The 16,253-nt window shown below is 51.1% G+C and overlaps 1 protein-coding gene across 1 annotated transcript in view; it reads right to left on the bottom strand.

Annotated features, from left to right (window-relative positions):
- CLPB (ClpB homolog, mitochondrial AAA ATPase chaperonin) overlaps nt 1-15,543 on the bottom strand; it is a 52,765-nt gene extending 37,222 nt beyond the window's left edge. Inside the window, exons 1-3 of the mRNA XM_027888242.1 lie at nt 14,964-15,543; nt 14,148-14,199; nt 5,791-5,877 (exon numbers count right to left, since the gene is read on the bottom strand). Of these exons, the coding sequence (XP_027744043.1) occupies nt 5,791-5,877; nt 14,148-14,199; nt 14,964-15,543 (719 nt within the window). The remainder of the gene's footprint in view (nt 1-5,790; nt 5,878-14,147; nt 14,200-14,963) is intronic.
- Between the last annotated feature and the right edge of the window lie 710 nt (nt 15,544-16,253).

A 16,253-nucleotide genomic window follows, 5' to 3' on the forward strand; every position in this document is an offset into this window, starting at 1 on the left:
GGGCAGTGACCTTCTGTGAGAAGCTGAGCAGAGGACCACAGCTGCTACATGCAAGGTGGTATAAGAGTGATGTGGTGGGTAATGATGGCAGAACTGCTCTGCCCTCTCTATGAACTACCCTCTGCACTATATTCACCCCACAGTAAGAAACATTTCCATAGCTCTTACCATAGCTGGAAGGCTCAAGTTTAATAAGCACAGATAATCACTTCCTGGCAAACTCTGCTCTTCCAAAATCCTGGCACTGGTCTAGTAACAACACATCACATATACAGGCTCCCTCTCCAATCATCTTTCAATCTCATCTCCTGCTTTTGGGATGTGCCAATCCCTCAAGGCACTCCTCCATCAGCTGGACGTTCCTGGAATCACAACTATTGATTGTACCTATCCAATTTGCAGGTAATGGGACATTCAAGCAAATTAGGCTGTAGGAGAGGTAAGAGCGCCATCAAAATGCAGAGGAAAACTGCATTCAGTGGCGTAAAGGATGTGAATGTCCCTGGAACATGGAAGTGACTTGCAAAATCAGGAGATTACAGGAGTTCCAAGAGAGCTGAAGAGGGACTTTGGACAAGAGGTGGAGGGACAGGACAAGGCAGAACACCTTACCACTGACAGCAGGCAGGGTTAGAAGGGATATTGGGAAGGAATCCTTGGCTGTGAGGGTGGGGAGGCCCTGGCACAGGTTGCCCAGAGAAGCTGTGGCTGCCCCATCCCTGGAAGTGTCCAAGGCCACGTTGGATGGGGGTTGGAGCAACCTGGGCTAGTGGAAGGTGTCCCTGCCCATGGCAGGGGAATTGGAATGAGATGAGCTGTAACGTTCCTTCCAAACACAAACTATCCTGTGATGAGTGAGTTTTAAACAGCGGATTCTCTGGCCAATACACCTTGCTGCCAGGCATTTGGGCAGAACAGCACCCCACGCCAGAACCTAGAAGTAGCAGGTCACCAATGGCTGGCTGGGCTGCTCCAGCCTCCCTCATAACTCACCTGTGCTCAACAGCCTCAACAAGCTGAGTTTTAATTTGCTGATCAAGTTTTGATTGGATTAGAGGCAGAGCCTATTCATCAGTGTGAATATAATTCTGAATTGCCCCTGGTGATGACTCAGAGGGCAGTGCTGAGCTGGAGTTGGCTGGGCAGTTCAATCGATTGGGAAAGTGCTTTCTGCTTGTTATGGCTGGACCAACATATTGTTCAATAAATAAATACATATATACAATACAGGGGGTGGGAAATCAATGACAAGATGGCAGGAGGCGACTGGGGCTGCATCAAGAGAGACACTGTGCCTGGGCCAAGGCACCGGCAGCTGGGGTTGGTGAACCAAGAAGCCCGGCGATCTCCATGACCGTAAGTCATCGGCACAATGCAGTTGCCTGGGCGGGCTTTGATACGCGGCTGCCCTGAGCTCTCACAGGAGCCACAGGTCCTGCCTAGACACAAAGAAGATGCTTGTGTGGCTATATCCTAGCTGTGTAAAACTCAGCAGGGCTGGGAGGAGCCGCTGCTTGCACTCCAGCCCCTGTCCGCTCCTTTTTTTCCCCTTGGATGAGGCTAAATGTGGATGTGTGCCTTCCCAGGAACATGTTCACACCTACTTGTGGCACAGAAAGTCAGGCAGCCACAGCATTCCCTTGCTCTGTGGTGGTTTGACCACCACATCTTTCATCTAGGTTGACCTAGATGAAAATGATTGACTCCTCAAAAAAGAATAAAAAGGGACTATGAGATCCAGAAAAACCTTGCTCCCTGCCTGGAAAAACAAGCAGAAAGGCCATTTCCATGGTTTGGAGAGGTGCAGGAACCTGCTAAACTAACAATATCTCACTGTGCCTGACCTACAGGACACTATATACCATTAATCCCTAAAAAGAGGGGTACTCATCCCCGGAGGTCTGAAATGGGGACACAAGGCAGTGGTGTGGGGAACAGTTGCAGGAACAGCTGAATGGACACTGTTCATAAAAAACACCCAGAAAGGGAGTGGTTGAAAACCAATGCTCCAGCCTGTAGGATTCAGCCCTCCAAATGTCCTGCCATCACGGCTGAAACCCATGTCCAGCTCCTCAGCCCTCTGACAGGCGACACACTTGGCCGTATCTGCTTCCAAAGGCACCCAAGATATTTCTCCAGCTCCACTGCAGACAGCTCTGAATGACTTGCCTGAAGTGAAAGGAGTGAAAAAAACCCCATGGAACAGATGTATGTACCTAATATAGATAACAAGACTGCGCCAGTTCATCATGTCACTGCCTGTAGACAAGGAACTGCTCTAGATCAGTTACCCTTCACCAATCTCAGAACAAGCCCCCTAGAATACCACTGTGTGTGAGGAATTCTTATTACCAGTATAAAACATTCACACAGCACCTTCAGTGCAAGTGTGGAGGAGGCACAGGCCCCAGAGATGTACAAGAAGACAAAACTCACCTGACCCAACAGTGTGCTGGTAGCCCAGAACCCCCTGTATCCTGGGCTGACCCCGCAGCATGGGCAGCAGGTGAGTGAGGGCTTCTGCCCCTCTGCTTCACTCTGGTGAGACACCACCTGCAGTGCTGACTCCACCTCTGTGCAATGGAAGCAGAAGCAGATTCAAGTGTTTTTTAGAACTACTCAAATTCATCCCACTGGGACTCAGAGCTTCCATGATGCTCCATGTCTTAATTTCCCTTTCCACACAAGCAGTTTTCTACCTCAGAGACGGTTGAGAGGATGACTCAATATTTCACTGTCGTTTTATTTCTGCAGAAACGACAAAAACTGAAGTAGCTGGATAAAGAAAAGGTCACTATGCTACAAAACACAGACACACAACTAAGGTCCTACCTGCTTTGAGGTTATATTTATGATAGTTGTATTGCTTATTTTAACAAATGCACAAACCCCTCAGTATGCGTTTTCTTAAAGCTTAATTACTATAAATATGCCAAAGCTATGGTAAATTCCCCCAGCAATGGAAGTTACAACATAAACCTTCCTCTGCTCCTGTTAACATGGTCACAGCTGCTATGTCTTTAGCCCATAACCCAGTTACAACCCCTATTATCTTCATGGAGCCAAGGAATTTCAACCATCACTACCTCTCACATAAAAAAATGGAACCCTAAATGTACTTCTCCACTAGACCCACCAATGTATCTCCACTCACAGCTAGGCAGTAGTCTCCCCTATCTGTGAGAACACAGTGGAAAACAACGCCTGGCCACGTTTTGCATACAAGACACTTCTGGGAGGAAAAAAATGACCATTGTTTTGTTGTAAAAAGAAACGACAGACCCTAAACTTGCCTTCCAGCACATGGGATTTCATCTTGTAGCTGATGGCAACTGACAGAAATCATTAAAGCAGTGCCTCTGGAATTAAATCAAACATATGGACTGGGGCTAATTGGAAGAGTGAGGGCTGTGAAAATTGGGAAACATGACAAAGCTAAAGGACAGGTTACAGAAATCTCCAGCAGTACAGTGGAGACCGAAAATATCTTTCTTCTCTGAAAAACATATTTGGAAAGGCAGTAATTTGGGGCTGAAAGCTTCCTTTTTCTTAGCTGAAAACACCCATCTCAATTCCCAGCATCCCAGCCCTCCAAAGTCGTGCTGAGAAACCTGTGCAGGTATCAGCAACCTTAAAAGTGGAAGTGCTGAGAGAGCCAGGGAGTTAAACAAATTGGAATGACCTTGGTCTTGTTGTGGGTAAACAGTACCTGCAGGTCCTGCCATCTCTGAGCCAGGGACAGCCCCAGCTCACCTCTCCAGAGCCTGCTGGCCTGAGGGACTAAGGACAAAAAGTCACAGCAACTTCAAATCCACAGATTGGGCAGATTACACAGGCAGATAGCAATAGGACAAGGGGGAATGAATTCACACTGACAGAGGGCACGGATAGATGGGATATTGGGAAGAAATTCTTGGCTGCGAGGATGGTGAGGCCCTGGCACAGGTTACCCAGAGAAGCTGTGGCTGCCCCATCCCTGGAACTGTCCAAGGCCAGGTTGGATGGGGCTTGGAGCAACTTGGGCTAGTGGAAGGTGTCCCTGCCTGTGGCAGGGGGGTGGGACTGAACAGGCTTCAAGATCCCTTCCAATCCAAACCATTCCATGATTCTGTGATTCCATTAGATCAGCTGCTGTGGCTAAAGAAAGCAGATTTAGAGAATCACATTTTACAGAGGGACAACACTAAAAACAAGACAATACAGCATCCTAGTGCCTCCTCTCCCCAGTCTACCTCAGGCACAATGTCTAGTTTGGGTTACAAAGCTCACCCTATGGACTACGCAGGGAATTTCAAACCCTCTGTGGTCGTGTTCAAGCTCATTGCATTTCCCAGTCCCCACTGTGGACATTACAATGCTAGAAACAGGACCAAGGGCCAAAACCTCACCTGGCACAATTCCAGAGCTGTTATACCAGGAGTAGGTCTGGCTTGCATTTATGTTTGCCTCCCTAAAGGACAGAATCACAATCACTAATGCGGGAAAAGTTCAACCATATCGAATTACCCTTCTGCTGTATGGAGACGAGTCCTACTGTGCTTCAGGTACTGAAGGACTTCTAAATTTTCAGTTAAAGTCAGTATTCATCCAAAATGTGGGAAAAATAAACAGAATTTGCCCAACATAGTCAAAAGGTTTTTCTTTTGGCCAGGTACACAACTAAGACAGATGTGGTGATGGCTCTGCCCTCTCAGCAGGGACCAGTCTAGGATCTGCATGTTTTTTACTGCAGAGATGTTTTCATTAGTATTTCCACTTGATTTTAGGTCCAATTTTAGGTCCCATGAAGAGCCTTTCTCCCTGCCTCCTCTTAGCCTTTGCAACTCGGGAAGCCCTGTTCTGCTCCACCAGTCACTCGGAATGGTCAACAGTCGTCACAGTCCGCTGCTGACCATTGTCCACTGGGAAAGGTGGGAGGCTCCCGAGCCCGTCCCTTTGCGGACGGGCAAACAACGGGGCCTGTTGCTGCTCGGACATCAAAGTTAAACAAACAGCCCCAAGCCCCCACCTCTGGGCCTGTCCTAAGGAGCTCCCCGAGGAGGTCACGACTTTCAGCTTGTCATGGCACACATCAAAGTTTGCACCACACACGAACTCAGCACACGGATTGGAATCGTGTCGCCCGAGAGCGGATATTCAGCCTTTGTGCACTGCTTTAATCCTGTGTTTTCCCAAGTAATTAGGCTTTTTTGCTTATGAACTTGTGACTAAGTAAAGCATCCCTGAGAGGTTGTAACATCAAAGCTCATTCTCCCGTCTGTCCCACGTTTTCCAAAATTGGATTTCTTTTCCCCTTTTTTTCCTTAAATAAAAAAAAAAAACTAATTGAATTTAGTTGTAGACTGAATATATTTGAGAGTGTCTCTAAAAGGTTACAAGAAGGCAGAGTGATCATCATGGGAACTGCAGAGAAGGGCACAGCATTCAGGTTTTTTGCTCCAGAAAGGCCTGGATGAAAGTCCCAGCCATGGTCCCACCAGTGAGGAGGGACATGACAGTTCTTACAGGAGCGATTTTGGATGGTGGGGTGTCCGACTACCCACCACACTGACATCCCATGGGCACGGGATCATCAGAGGCCAAAACCTAAGAGCTGTTGTGGAATGACACCATCAGCTCAGACGTCACATCCCCAGTATTGTGGAGCAGCCTGCCCTGATCCCTCACACCACAGACTTGGCACAGCAGGAGTGACAAGCTCCCTTGGGTTAAGCTCCACAATACATCCCAAATTTTATGGGAGCTCGCTGTGGGTTGCAGTGCCTCAGCAAGGATGTGAGACACACATACCTGGAGTTCCTGCTGATGGCTGCCACCATGAGAGCCGTCCAGCCGAGCCTGTGCCTCGCGTTCACATCCGCACCTTCTTGCAACAACCTGGAGAGGGGAGAGACATGGTCAGGAAGCAGCCACGTGGAGAGTATCCCAAGCATCCCAGACTTGATGAGGGAAAGCAGAATATTTTACTGTGCAGGCGCCTGTTCCAGCACAGCCCAGAAGACCCAACACGAAGTCGAATCAATCCAGTTTCTCACAGCTGACCAAAGTGAAACAAGCATCCAGGTGACAAGCCCAGTCCTTTTAGAAGCTGCAATGCCAACATCTTGTTTTCTTTATAATTTTTTAATTTTTTATTTATTTCTTCTATTCAGTCTAATTCCTGAAGAATTAATCAGCAGCAAAGCTGATAAACCCAAATTCCAATGATGTTTGGATCCTTCGGCAGCAGAGCACCCATTAGGCTTCAGAAGCAGCTCAGTGGATCTCCAAAGCTCATGTCACCAGCATGTCTCAGCCTTTACAAGATAGTAGGAAGGGAGAGGTTCTCACAGCAGCTAATTTAGATCATCCTAAAACAAGTACTGAACCCAGACAGCATAAAATTACAGTTCTCTCTGCAGACCACAAGGAAGAAGGGAAGTTCAGAATTCAGACAGAAATTTTATAGTGCTCAAGTTAAATTGAGTTAAACTCTGAGCCCTGCATGTTCAAGTCATAGAATCACAGAATGATTCGCAGAAGGGTTTGGGTTGGAAGGGACCTTCCAGATCATCTTATTCCGCTCCCCCTGCCACGGGCAGGGACACCTTCCACTAGCCCAGGCTGCTCCAAGCTCCATCCAACCTTGAATGCTTCCAGGGAGGGGGCAGCTACAGCTTCTCTGGGCAACCTGTGCCAGTTGGGGTTGGAACAAGATGGTCTTGAAGCTTCCTCAAACCCAAATACATATCTTTCAATGATATGATAATAGATGATAAAGTTATTTTCAACCAGCCATACCACTGTTTAAGCTTTGGCTCAAGTCTTGAACACAGTTGAAATACAGTTGTTCCAACTGACCAGAAAAAACAGCCAGACAAACATCATCCGAATAAAAAGCCTGTATTCCCCTCCAGTTGAACTTTTTGCCCTATTTGACTAAGACTGGGACATAGGAGCCAACTGGCAGATGGCTTCAGCCAAGCTCTACACAGAAGCGTGTTGGTGAGCTCTTCTGACTCAAGTGCGGGTACAATAGGTTGGTAATGGGTCTGGGTGGACAATATGACCACCCTTTTTTGATATAAGGGGTGGCCAGCACTGGTGCCCTGGTTCTGGATGCTCTAACTGTTCACTGGGCACTTGGACAGAGATCTAATAGCTGAAAGCACAGAATCGTAACTGGCAGCCTTCATTTGTAGCTCCCAACTGTGATTCAGGAAACTGCAAGCAATCATAGCATCAACAGTTGTTTTATGCTCTCTCTACCAGGGTTACAATTTAAAAGTTTAACGATAATGAACTATCCAGCAGGTCCTTGCTCCAAAACAGTTTGATACTTGATGCTACATGGTAGTAGAGGAACAAATTTTCATGTAGAATCCTTCTCAGACCAGACTTTTCTCTTTTTCTACGCAGTGAAATACCCGAAGAACCTCCCAGTAGTGTGATAAAGAGCAAGGATGGAAAGCAATGATGATTAGCCTAAAGCCTGGTGGCAGGTTTGGATCTCCTTCTGCAAGCACCTCATCCCTGCAAGTGAATGCTAAGAGCTCTGCTGCCTGAAGAGCACTCCCAGGCAGCAGAAGGCTGAGAGCAGAAATGCCCCTGTGCATCCCCCAGGCTTTCTGTCCCGGTGAGGCCGGATGTTCCCAGACATACAGGGGCTGGCAGATTGCTATCTGTAGAGATCAGCTCCTGTTGCAGCTCTGCTTACAGAGGTGTTTGCACTCACAACAGAGATAAGCCAGCCTGGCTCAGACACACGGCCCCTGCCGGTCACACCATCCCCTGCTCCGGCTGCAGGGACACTGCCTGCGGGAGAAATCCACACCACGGCTCCATCTGTGCTCCCATGTGTGCCGTGTCCTCTGCGCAGCACAGGGAGCTGCTCCCTCTGCCTGAAAACCGCTCGCTCGCTGCCACCCACTGCAGGAACCAGCTCCAGACCCAGCTCCCCCAGACCCTGAGGAGCCGTTCCCACCAGCGCCACAGCTGCCTCATCCCAGACACTGCCATGGACAAGCCCCTTCCACTTGTCTCTCGGAGGGGCATAGAATGATGTGTCCCAGTTATTTCTGAATTTCACTGTATTTACTTGGCCATTTGAAAGTCCTTTCAAAGCAGCACTATTCACATCAGCCCCTTCCGACAGTGCATCAGTGTGACAGCCTCATAGTCACAGAAAATCCAGGAAATACAGGAATCTATGACCACAAAGGAGTGGCAGCCTGACAGAGGAACCCAGGAGGGGCAGGGGCACCCCAGTGCTGAACCTCCACAGATAAGAAGTCATCAGCTAAGCTAGAATGGAGGCACTCAGAACCCTTCAGGCTGAGAACTTTTGCCTGATAATTAAAACCATTAGGCCCAACCCCTACCGCTCATTAACATCTTCAATGAGGTTTAATTAATGCAATTCACAAAGTATCAGCCCCATTTGCACCTGGCCATAGTATTGATATAAATTTACATTAAATGGGCAAACAGACCATCCTGGTCACCTTTCCCCAGTCACTGGGTCACTTTGCTGCTAAAGGTTCAGTCTTAATTTCGTATGTCATGAATTTTAACATTTCACAGAAGGGTTTGAGCTGGAAGGGACCTTGAAGATCACTCAGTTCCAACTCCTCTGCCATGGGCAGGGTCACCTCTCACTAGACCAGGTTGCTCCAAGCCCCATCCAGCCTGGCCTTGAACAGTTACAGGGATGGGGCAGCCACAGGGATGGATATTTCTTCCCAATATCCAGTCTGCCCAGAGAAACTGTGGCTGCCCCATCCCTGGAAGTGTCCAAGGCCAGGTTGGATGGGGCTTGGAGCAACCTGGGCTAGTGGAAGTTATCCCTGCCCATGTCAGTGGTGGGGTGAAATGGTAAGGGGCTTGGGACTAGATAATCTTTAAGGTCCCTTCCAACCAAAACCATTCTGCCATTCTGTGATTTTAGGATTCTTAAGGCACTTTGAAGCCACGGAAAAATACCTGTGAACTCACTGGAAGGTTTTTTTTCTCTACAGACACACTGAACAATGAATTATCTTCAATTTAAAAAATAATGATGTAAGACCTTAGTCCTGCAGTCAAACCTGTTAAACCATCGTGCAACCAACAGGAAGGATGCTGGAGTCTTTGCTGTGGGATCTGGTTATAGACTTGGAGCAGGGGTATTAGAATTAGTCAAGTAGCTTTCCATTCAGGAACCTAGATCATCATAAGCATCTGGAATGCCACATTGCAGAGCCCAGTGTGAGAATTACTTGCATCACATCATCTACCATAATATACATTGACATTTCATTTAGGAGCTGGATTCTTTTTTTTTTTCCTTTTGTTAAATCATTGCAAGATGCTCAACAACTTAACAGATTTTCAGACAACTGAACTTTACGTTCAGGGTCTTCAGGCCCATCATTAATTTTTCCCCGCCTGATTTAATGATATGACAATCGATAAAGCCACGACCACTGCTCAGATCCCAGACAGCCAAATGTATTTACCAGTAGGAGTATTTTATTTTAATTAAATAAATCCTCTGATCAATGTTTTGGATGTTTATCCACATTTTAACCAAGTAAGATCCAGGACACTCATTCTTACCTCCTAAGGAGTATCTCATATGGATACAGCTCTATTAGCACCATTTTCAGTGTTTCTCAAATGACAAACTGTTCCTTGACTGCAACAATGCCACCGAAATGTCTCTGCCCATGGCAGGGCATTGGACTAGATGACCTTTAGAGGCCCCTTCCAACCCAAACCCTTCTGGGATTCTGTGATTCATGACCCAGTCAGAGGAAGAACCCTGAATCTGTTTCTGTTTAGGGGTGTGTTTTTATTTTAAGGATTTCAGATAAATCTGGTCTAGTGGAAGGTGTCCCTGCCCATGGCAGAGGGTTAGAGCTGGATAAGTTTAAAGTCCTTTCCAACCCAAACCATTCTGTGATTCCCTGATTCTAGGAACATCACTGTCTGCTCTGGAATTTGCTGGAGGAGTTCAGGCAGAGCAGCACCCACTGCTTTGTGCACACGGCCTATTTTACCTCGAGACAGCAGCTCCCAAAGCTTCAGCACTTTGATCCCAGCAGAAGAGATAAAGAGCCCACGTCAGCAGCCGACGAGCCTTCTCCCCCCACTGCCCCCGGACAGATGTGCCTCCTATTCACCCCGCCGCTGGGGTTCTGGGTGACTAACTCGTTGACACTGCTGAGCCCAGAGGGCATGTTTGAGTTTGTGCTCAGTGCTGGGAGCATGCCCAGCACTCCCTCCTGACAGGTGGAGGAAGAGGAAGCTGGAAACTTGAACTTTTGCAACAACAATAGCTTCTGCTCCCCTTGGCCTCTTAACCATTTCCCCCAGCCCTGTCCCAATATGTCACTGTTTAACTGCAGGGTGGGTGGCAGCCTCAGATGTGCCCACCCTCTCAGGAACTGCCCTCCGCTTTGCAGAAGGAGGGAAGAAAAACCTAACAGTAGCTCAGAACACGAAAGCAAAATTCCTGTTAGAGGCCAGGGAAAGGATCTGCCTGGGCAGGAGGACACAGCAAGCTGTTCGAATCCCTTTGATGTGACTGCTGTCTTTCTGGAGAGAGCTCACGGCTGTTTCTCACCATCCTCCCAGGGCCAACAACACACCGCTGTGCTCCGTGAAAACATGCGGACCAGCACAGAGTGGGGTGTAGGGTAGACGCAGATGGGTAGGGCTTAGAGCAGCCTGGTCTAGTGGAAGGTGTCTCTGCCTATGGCAGGGGTGTGGAAATGGGTGAGCTTTAAGGTCTCCTCCAACCTAAACCCTTCAGTGATCCTACAGGTGGCATCACCAGGTCTGGAGGAGAATGTGCAGCCTCACACAGAGGAACCCTGATTCAGACAATCACCCCAATGCAACAGCTGAGCTGTGCCTTGGAAAAATACCCCACCAGGCTGCTAGCCTGGCTCTGGCAACGGGCAGCAGCAGACAGGCAGGAAAAGAATGTGAGTCATCACTGTTTGCAGAGGGATTTGAGCATAATACACCACCTTGTGACAATACACCTCCAGGTGACACGTTGTTACCTGCTCAGTTCACTCTGCACAGATGCAAACTCCAGGGTCAGACTCCCTCGCATCCACTGAGAGTCAGTTTATGTGCTGTGTAAGACAGCACTCAGCATCTGTTTTTAACCTGCTGCCTGACATCTCCCAGGGTGCTCCTAAGCTGTGAGGGAAGGGGAATAATTGCTCCCATGGTTGTACAGGCCACATTAACACTGGTGGACTCTTCTCCTCCAAACCCAGAGCTGCTCCATGAGACTATCCTACACTCAGCCCTGCTGATTAACAGCTGCACTAATTGCAATTAACCACATGATGGTTCCCAGATGTATTCCACACACACAGAAACTCCCACACATCCAGGCATGCTGGTGTCTGCTTCCAGAGAAAGGGATAGTTAAAGCTTTAAAACTGTTTTGGAAAGAAGCACGAGATCTCCTGTCTCCTGTGGCCACCTGGGTGACGACTGCAGAGATATTGGTCTGTGACTCAGTGTGCAAATCCCAACAGTCCTGGGAGGCCAAAATATACCAAGATGCATGGAGAAAGGGCAGTTTTCCAGTTATCCAGTACAGGAAAACACAGCACACGCAAGTCTCCCCCGATACTTCACAATCAACATGAAGAAATCTGGGCTGTTGTATCTGAGTTCCCAGGGCTGTGAGCCAAATCAAACTCAATAAGCAGTGCCAAAACTTCCACTGAAACCTAACCCTGGATAATTTGGTCATTTAGAAGAAAAGATTAAAGGGGACATTTACAGGAAAAACATCTGTTTATCCTAAAAACCCAGGTGTCTGTCAACTCAGATACACACAGACAAATGCAGGCCCAGCATCTCACAAACATGGAGCAATGGAAATAAATGTAATTATAAATCATCTCCCAATCCTGTCTCCAACCTGCCCTCACTATCACTGCTAAAGATGTCTCACAGCTGTTTAGAACAGAGATAAGATACGTGCTGGCTGGTGGCCAGAGGCCACCATGCTCCGTGAGCCACCGGCACGACATCTATGCTAACCCTGAAAAGCATTCAAGCATCCCTTGAGCCTCAGGCATAACACTCAGAGTTATTCAGTGAGAGAAAATGCTCCAACAGGTACAACACAGGATACCTGCTCCTGTAAAGGCTCACCTACTCCTCACAGTGCCTTCCCATGATCAGATGTTCCAAGTAACCAAAGCCTGACTCACTACTCAAATCCTGTATGCAGTTCTAGGCCTCTCACGGCAAGACAGACAATGAGGTGCTGGAGTGTGTCCAGAGAAGGGAATGGAGCTGGGGAAGGGTTTGGAGCACAGCTGTGAAGAGGAGAGGCTGAGGGAGCTGTGGGGAGACCTTCTTGCTCTCCACACCTCCCTGACAGGAGGATGTAGCCAGGTGAGGGTCAGCCTGTTCTCTCAGGTAACGAGTCACAGCATGAGAGTAAGCGGCCTCAAGTTGCGCCACAGGAAGTTCAGGTTGGATATTTGGAAAAATTTCTTCATGGAAAAGATTATCCAGGCATGGCACAGCTGCCCAGGACAGTGGAGGAGTTCCCATCCCTGGAGGGTTTTAGCCATGTGAATGGGGCACTTGAGGACATGGGTTAGTGGTGGCCTTGGCAGTGCTGGGGAATGATTGGATTTGATGATCTCAGAGGGCTTTTCCAACCCAAACAATTCTGTAATTCTGTGACAGAGCACAGGAACAAAGGAGAGGCTGAGGGTGTGCAGGATGGTGTACAGCCACCAGCCCTGCCCTGACCAGTGGGAGCACAGAGCTGCTCTGCCTGACCAGGCTCACAAATCACCCAGACAACCCTAAGCAGCAGCTTCCTGCAATTACAAGCAGCAGAACACATGTGCCAATTAGCTGCACACCAGTATCCTCTTTGGCCCTTGATCTAGGCCGGATCTCAGCCCTGGGGTGCAGCAGAGCCAGGCTGCTTCATCTGAGATCCAGGAGACTGGCTGGAATATCCCTTGGCTGCAGGCCAGGAGGGCTCTCCCCTCCCTCTCCATCTCCTCCCTTCCCTTCTACACAGGGACAGCAGCTCCCACCTCCCACAGGTGCCTGTGCTGGGTGGGAGATCTCAGCCAGAGACACACACTTGTGTGGTGTACACAGGAGAGCAGCAATGTCTCTTCCCACCCCACACAAACTGCCAGGCTACCAAAAAATCTGAATTCCTTACGAGCTGATGGCAGCACCTGGGGCCTGAGAAACCTCTAGGATTCTGAGAGAGGTTAGGCAGAAGGACCAGGCTCTGCTCAATAAGCAGCTCCAAGGTTCTCACACTTCTCTTCCCATTTACAAGGAGACTTGTTTTCTTCCCACAGTCCCAGAACTTGTCCCTGACAGTGCCTGTAGCCATCGGTCAGTGACATGGAACTGCTGCTCACAAACCATACAGGGAGCCTTTGAGTCCCTCCCCAGAGGTCTGGCCACAGGAGGAACACGCCTCCTTGGGACTGGTGACATGATGGGCCTGAGAAACCAGCTCATTTATTACCACCTCAGGGAATGTGATGCTGCCAGACACTACTGAAAGGTGCCATGGCATCACTCCAACAGGGCAGGCACAGCCAACACAAGAGGCACAAGTGACAAGAGGCGTTTTGCCACAGGCTGGAGCTCTGGAACGCTCCACTCCCTATCAGGTATGCCTTTGGTCACCCGACCACTTACCTCCCTGACTTCCTTGGCTGGGCAGGGCTCTCTCCTGTGTTCCTTGTAGGAGACAAGCCCCTGGAGACCTCATGGCTCAGGCTGAGGGGCACACAACGCTGTTTGTTCAGAGACAGACCCACACAAATGAGCCTCTGCGGGGTCTGGCCCAGAGGGGTATGTTCATACCTGCTGCACAGCACAGCCTCACACTTGGTCCTCTCTCGGCAGGAGGATCTGCAACCCACCTCCCATTCCACAGGTGATGATGCTCACCACCCCTCCACACCTGCTCTGGATCTGAGATAGCAAGGTGAGCACCCCAGAAGGGCTGGAAGCAGCCAGCCCTGCTGCTTTGTCCCAAGAACGAGTGACGGAACAGCTGGTAGAGAGGACGAGCCCCTTCTTTCCCCACGTGCTGACAGAACTTCCTGCCTTCCCAGCCCTTGGCACACTGTGTTCTCACATGTCTCAACCCTGCTCACCTGTTGACTTCCAAAACATTGTTGATCCTTGCAGCTTCCAGCAAAGCATCCTCTGAAATGCAGAAAGAAAAGGAGTCGGCATGGGACACACAAGTGGACATCCCACCCTGGGGTGTGCAGAGGCTGAGCTCACAGCTCTCACCCAGGGAGCACGGGGCTATTCCTGCAAGCAGGTTACCCCCAAGCTCCTCGCCTTCTTGCCGACTGACCCCAGACCCCCGTCCTAACACCCTGCAAGCAGCGGGCTGTGGGGTGCACTGTCACCCCAGCCTGTCACAGCCTCAGACAGAGGTTTCCAGACACCACAGCAGGGCCAGTCAGTTCCTACCACAGGCTCAGAATGACATCTCCTGGCTAAAGAGGAGAAGGGCAGCACCCAGCTCTAGGAGATGGGAAAAGGCATGGTTTGGGAAGGGAGGGACCTTAAAGCTCATGTTGTTCCAGCTCCCCTGCCATAGGCAGGGACACCTTTCACCAGACCAGGTTGCTCCAAGCCCCATCCAACCTGGCTTTGAACATTTCTAGTGATGGGATAGCCACAGCTTCTCTCGGCAACCTGTGCCAGAGCCTCACCATCCTCAAAGGGAAGAATTTCCTCCCAATATCCCATCTAACCCTGCCCTCTGACAGTGGGAAGCCATTGCCCCTTGTCCTGTCTTTTTAGGCTCTTGTCCAAAGTCTCTCTCCAGCTCTCCTGCAGCCCTCTAGGCACCGAAGCATCAGGAATAACCCGTCCCCTGGAAGCTCCCCAGGTCAGTGCCAGCAGGCAGCTCCGTGCCAGGGAGGGACCCGCACACCCCCAGCAGCGATAGTCACCCTTGGACAGGCGGTCCCGCAGGTAGCAGTAGGCCAGCGCGGCGATGAGGACGGGCAGCCCCGCTGCTGGGGGGCAGCTCCCGGCTCCGCTCTGATGCCCGCCGGGGTCTCCCGCGATGCAGCCGCGCTGCTCCGCATCCCCGGGCCGCGGCATCGTTCCCCCGAGGGATGGCGGCACGAGGCTGGGCGGCGGCCCCGGCACAGGGCGGCTGCTGCTGGCCAGGCCGGTGGGGGGTGGCCGTGGGGGCTGCAGGGGGTCCGTGCCCGGGCCTGGCACGTTGGCTCCGGGGGATCCCCCCGGGCCGGGCCCTGCTGCCGGGGGGCAACCCCGCGCTGCCCCCTCGGGCCCCCTGCAGGCCGGGACCCGCCATTGCAGCCTCCCCCCCGGCAGCGGCAGCACCGGTGGCGCGAGCTTGCGGCGCCCCCTGGCGGCCAGAGCCTGGAGCAGCCGCGGCCTGGTCCCGTCGGCCACAGCCGCCGCCGCGCCACCGGCCGTCCGTGACGGTGACAGCCGCGGCCGAGCCCGGAGGAGCCGCGCCAGCCTCTGCGGCGGCGGGCGGAGCGCCAGAGAGGCCAGCATGGTCCCCTGGCTGCCCGTGCCGCGCCGCCTGCACCTTACCCACCCCCCCCCCGCCGCTGCAGCCGGCTGATGAAGATGGCGGCCGCCGGCACTCCGGTGCAGTGCTGTGGGCGGCGCGCAAGGTATGCTGGGAAATATAGTTCCCACTGCCCCCCGCGCCGCACTTGTCACGCCCCCGCGGACTACAATCCCCGAGGGCGCCGCAGCGCGGCCCGCCCGGGGCATGCCGGGCAAACGACGTCAGCTACGGGAGCGGGGCAGTGGCCGGCGGGGTCCGGCAGGGGGCGCTGCGCCGACGCGCCCGAGGAAGGGACCACCGAGGATCATCGAGCCCAACCCTTGGCCCGGGATTTGCCGCCTTTCCCACCACGGGATTTGCCTCCGGCTGTTTTTGTTCCACCCCCAGGCCCCCCGTCTCTCCCCACTCCTTCCATTGTCCCAGCGGCCGCTTGCTCGGTTTCGCATTGCGGCGTCACTCCAGCGCTTCCACAGGCTCCCACAAGCTGCGTGTCCTGGGTTAAACTGGGCTGCTGAGAAGGCATGTTTTAGGGAGAAAAATAAAACCAAGGAGTTGATTAAAAGAAAAAAAATAGTTTTTTCTTTGAGAAGCATTGGGCTTATTACTCGAATTACTGAATCCCTGATTTAACTGCACACTTCTGGAAGATGCAGGAGGGTGGAGCAGGGATAAGCATTGGGAGTGAAGGGAT

The sequence above is a fragment of the Empidonax traillii genome, unplaced genomic scaffold (assembly GCF_003031625.1).
Source record: "Empidonax traillii isolate 1590-97213 ecotype Southwest subspecies unplaced genomic scaffold, ASM303162v1 scaffold236:size2090792, whole genome shotgun sequence".
Classification (NCBI taxonomy): domain Eukaryota; kingdom Metazoa; phylum Chordata; class Aves; order Passeriformes; family Tyrannidae; genus Empidonax; species Empidonax traillii.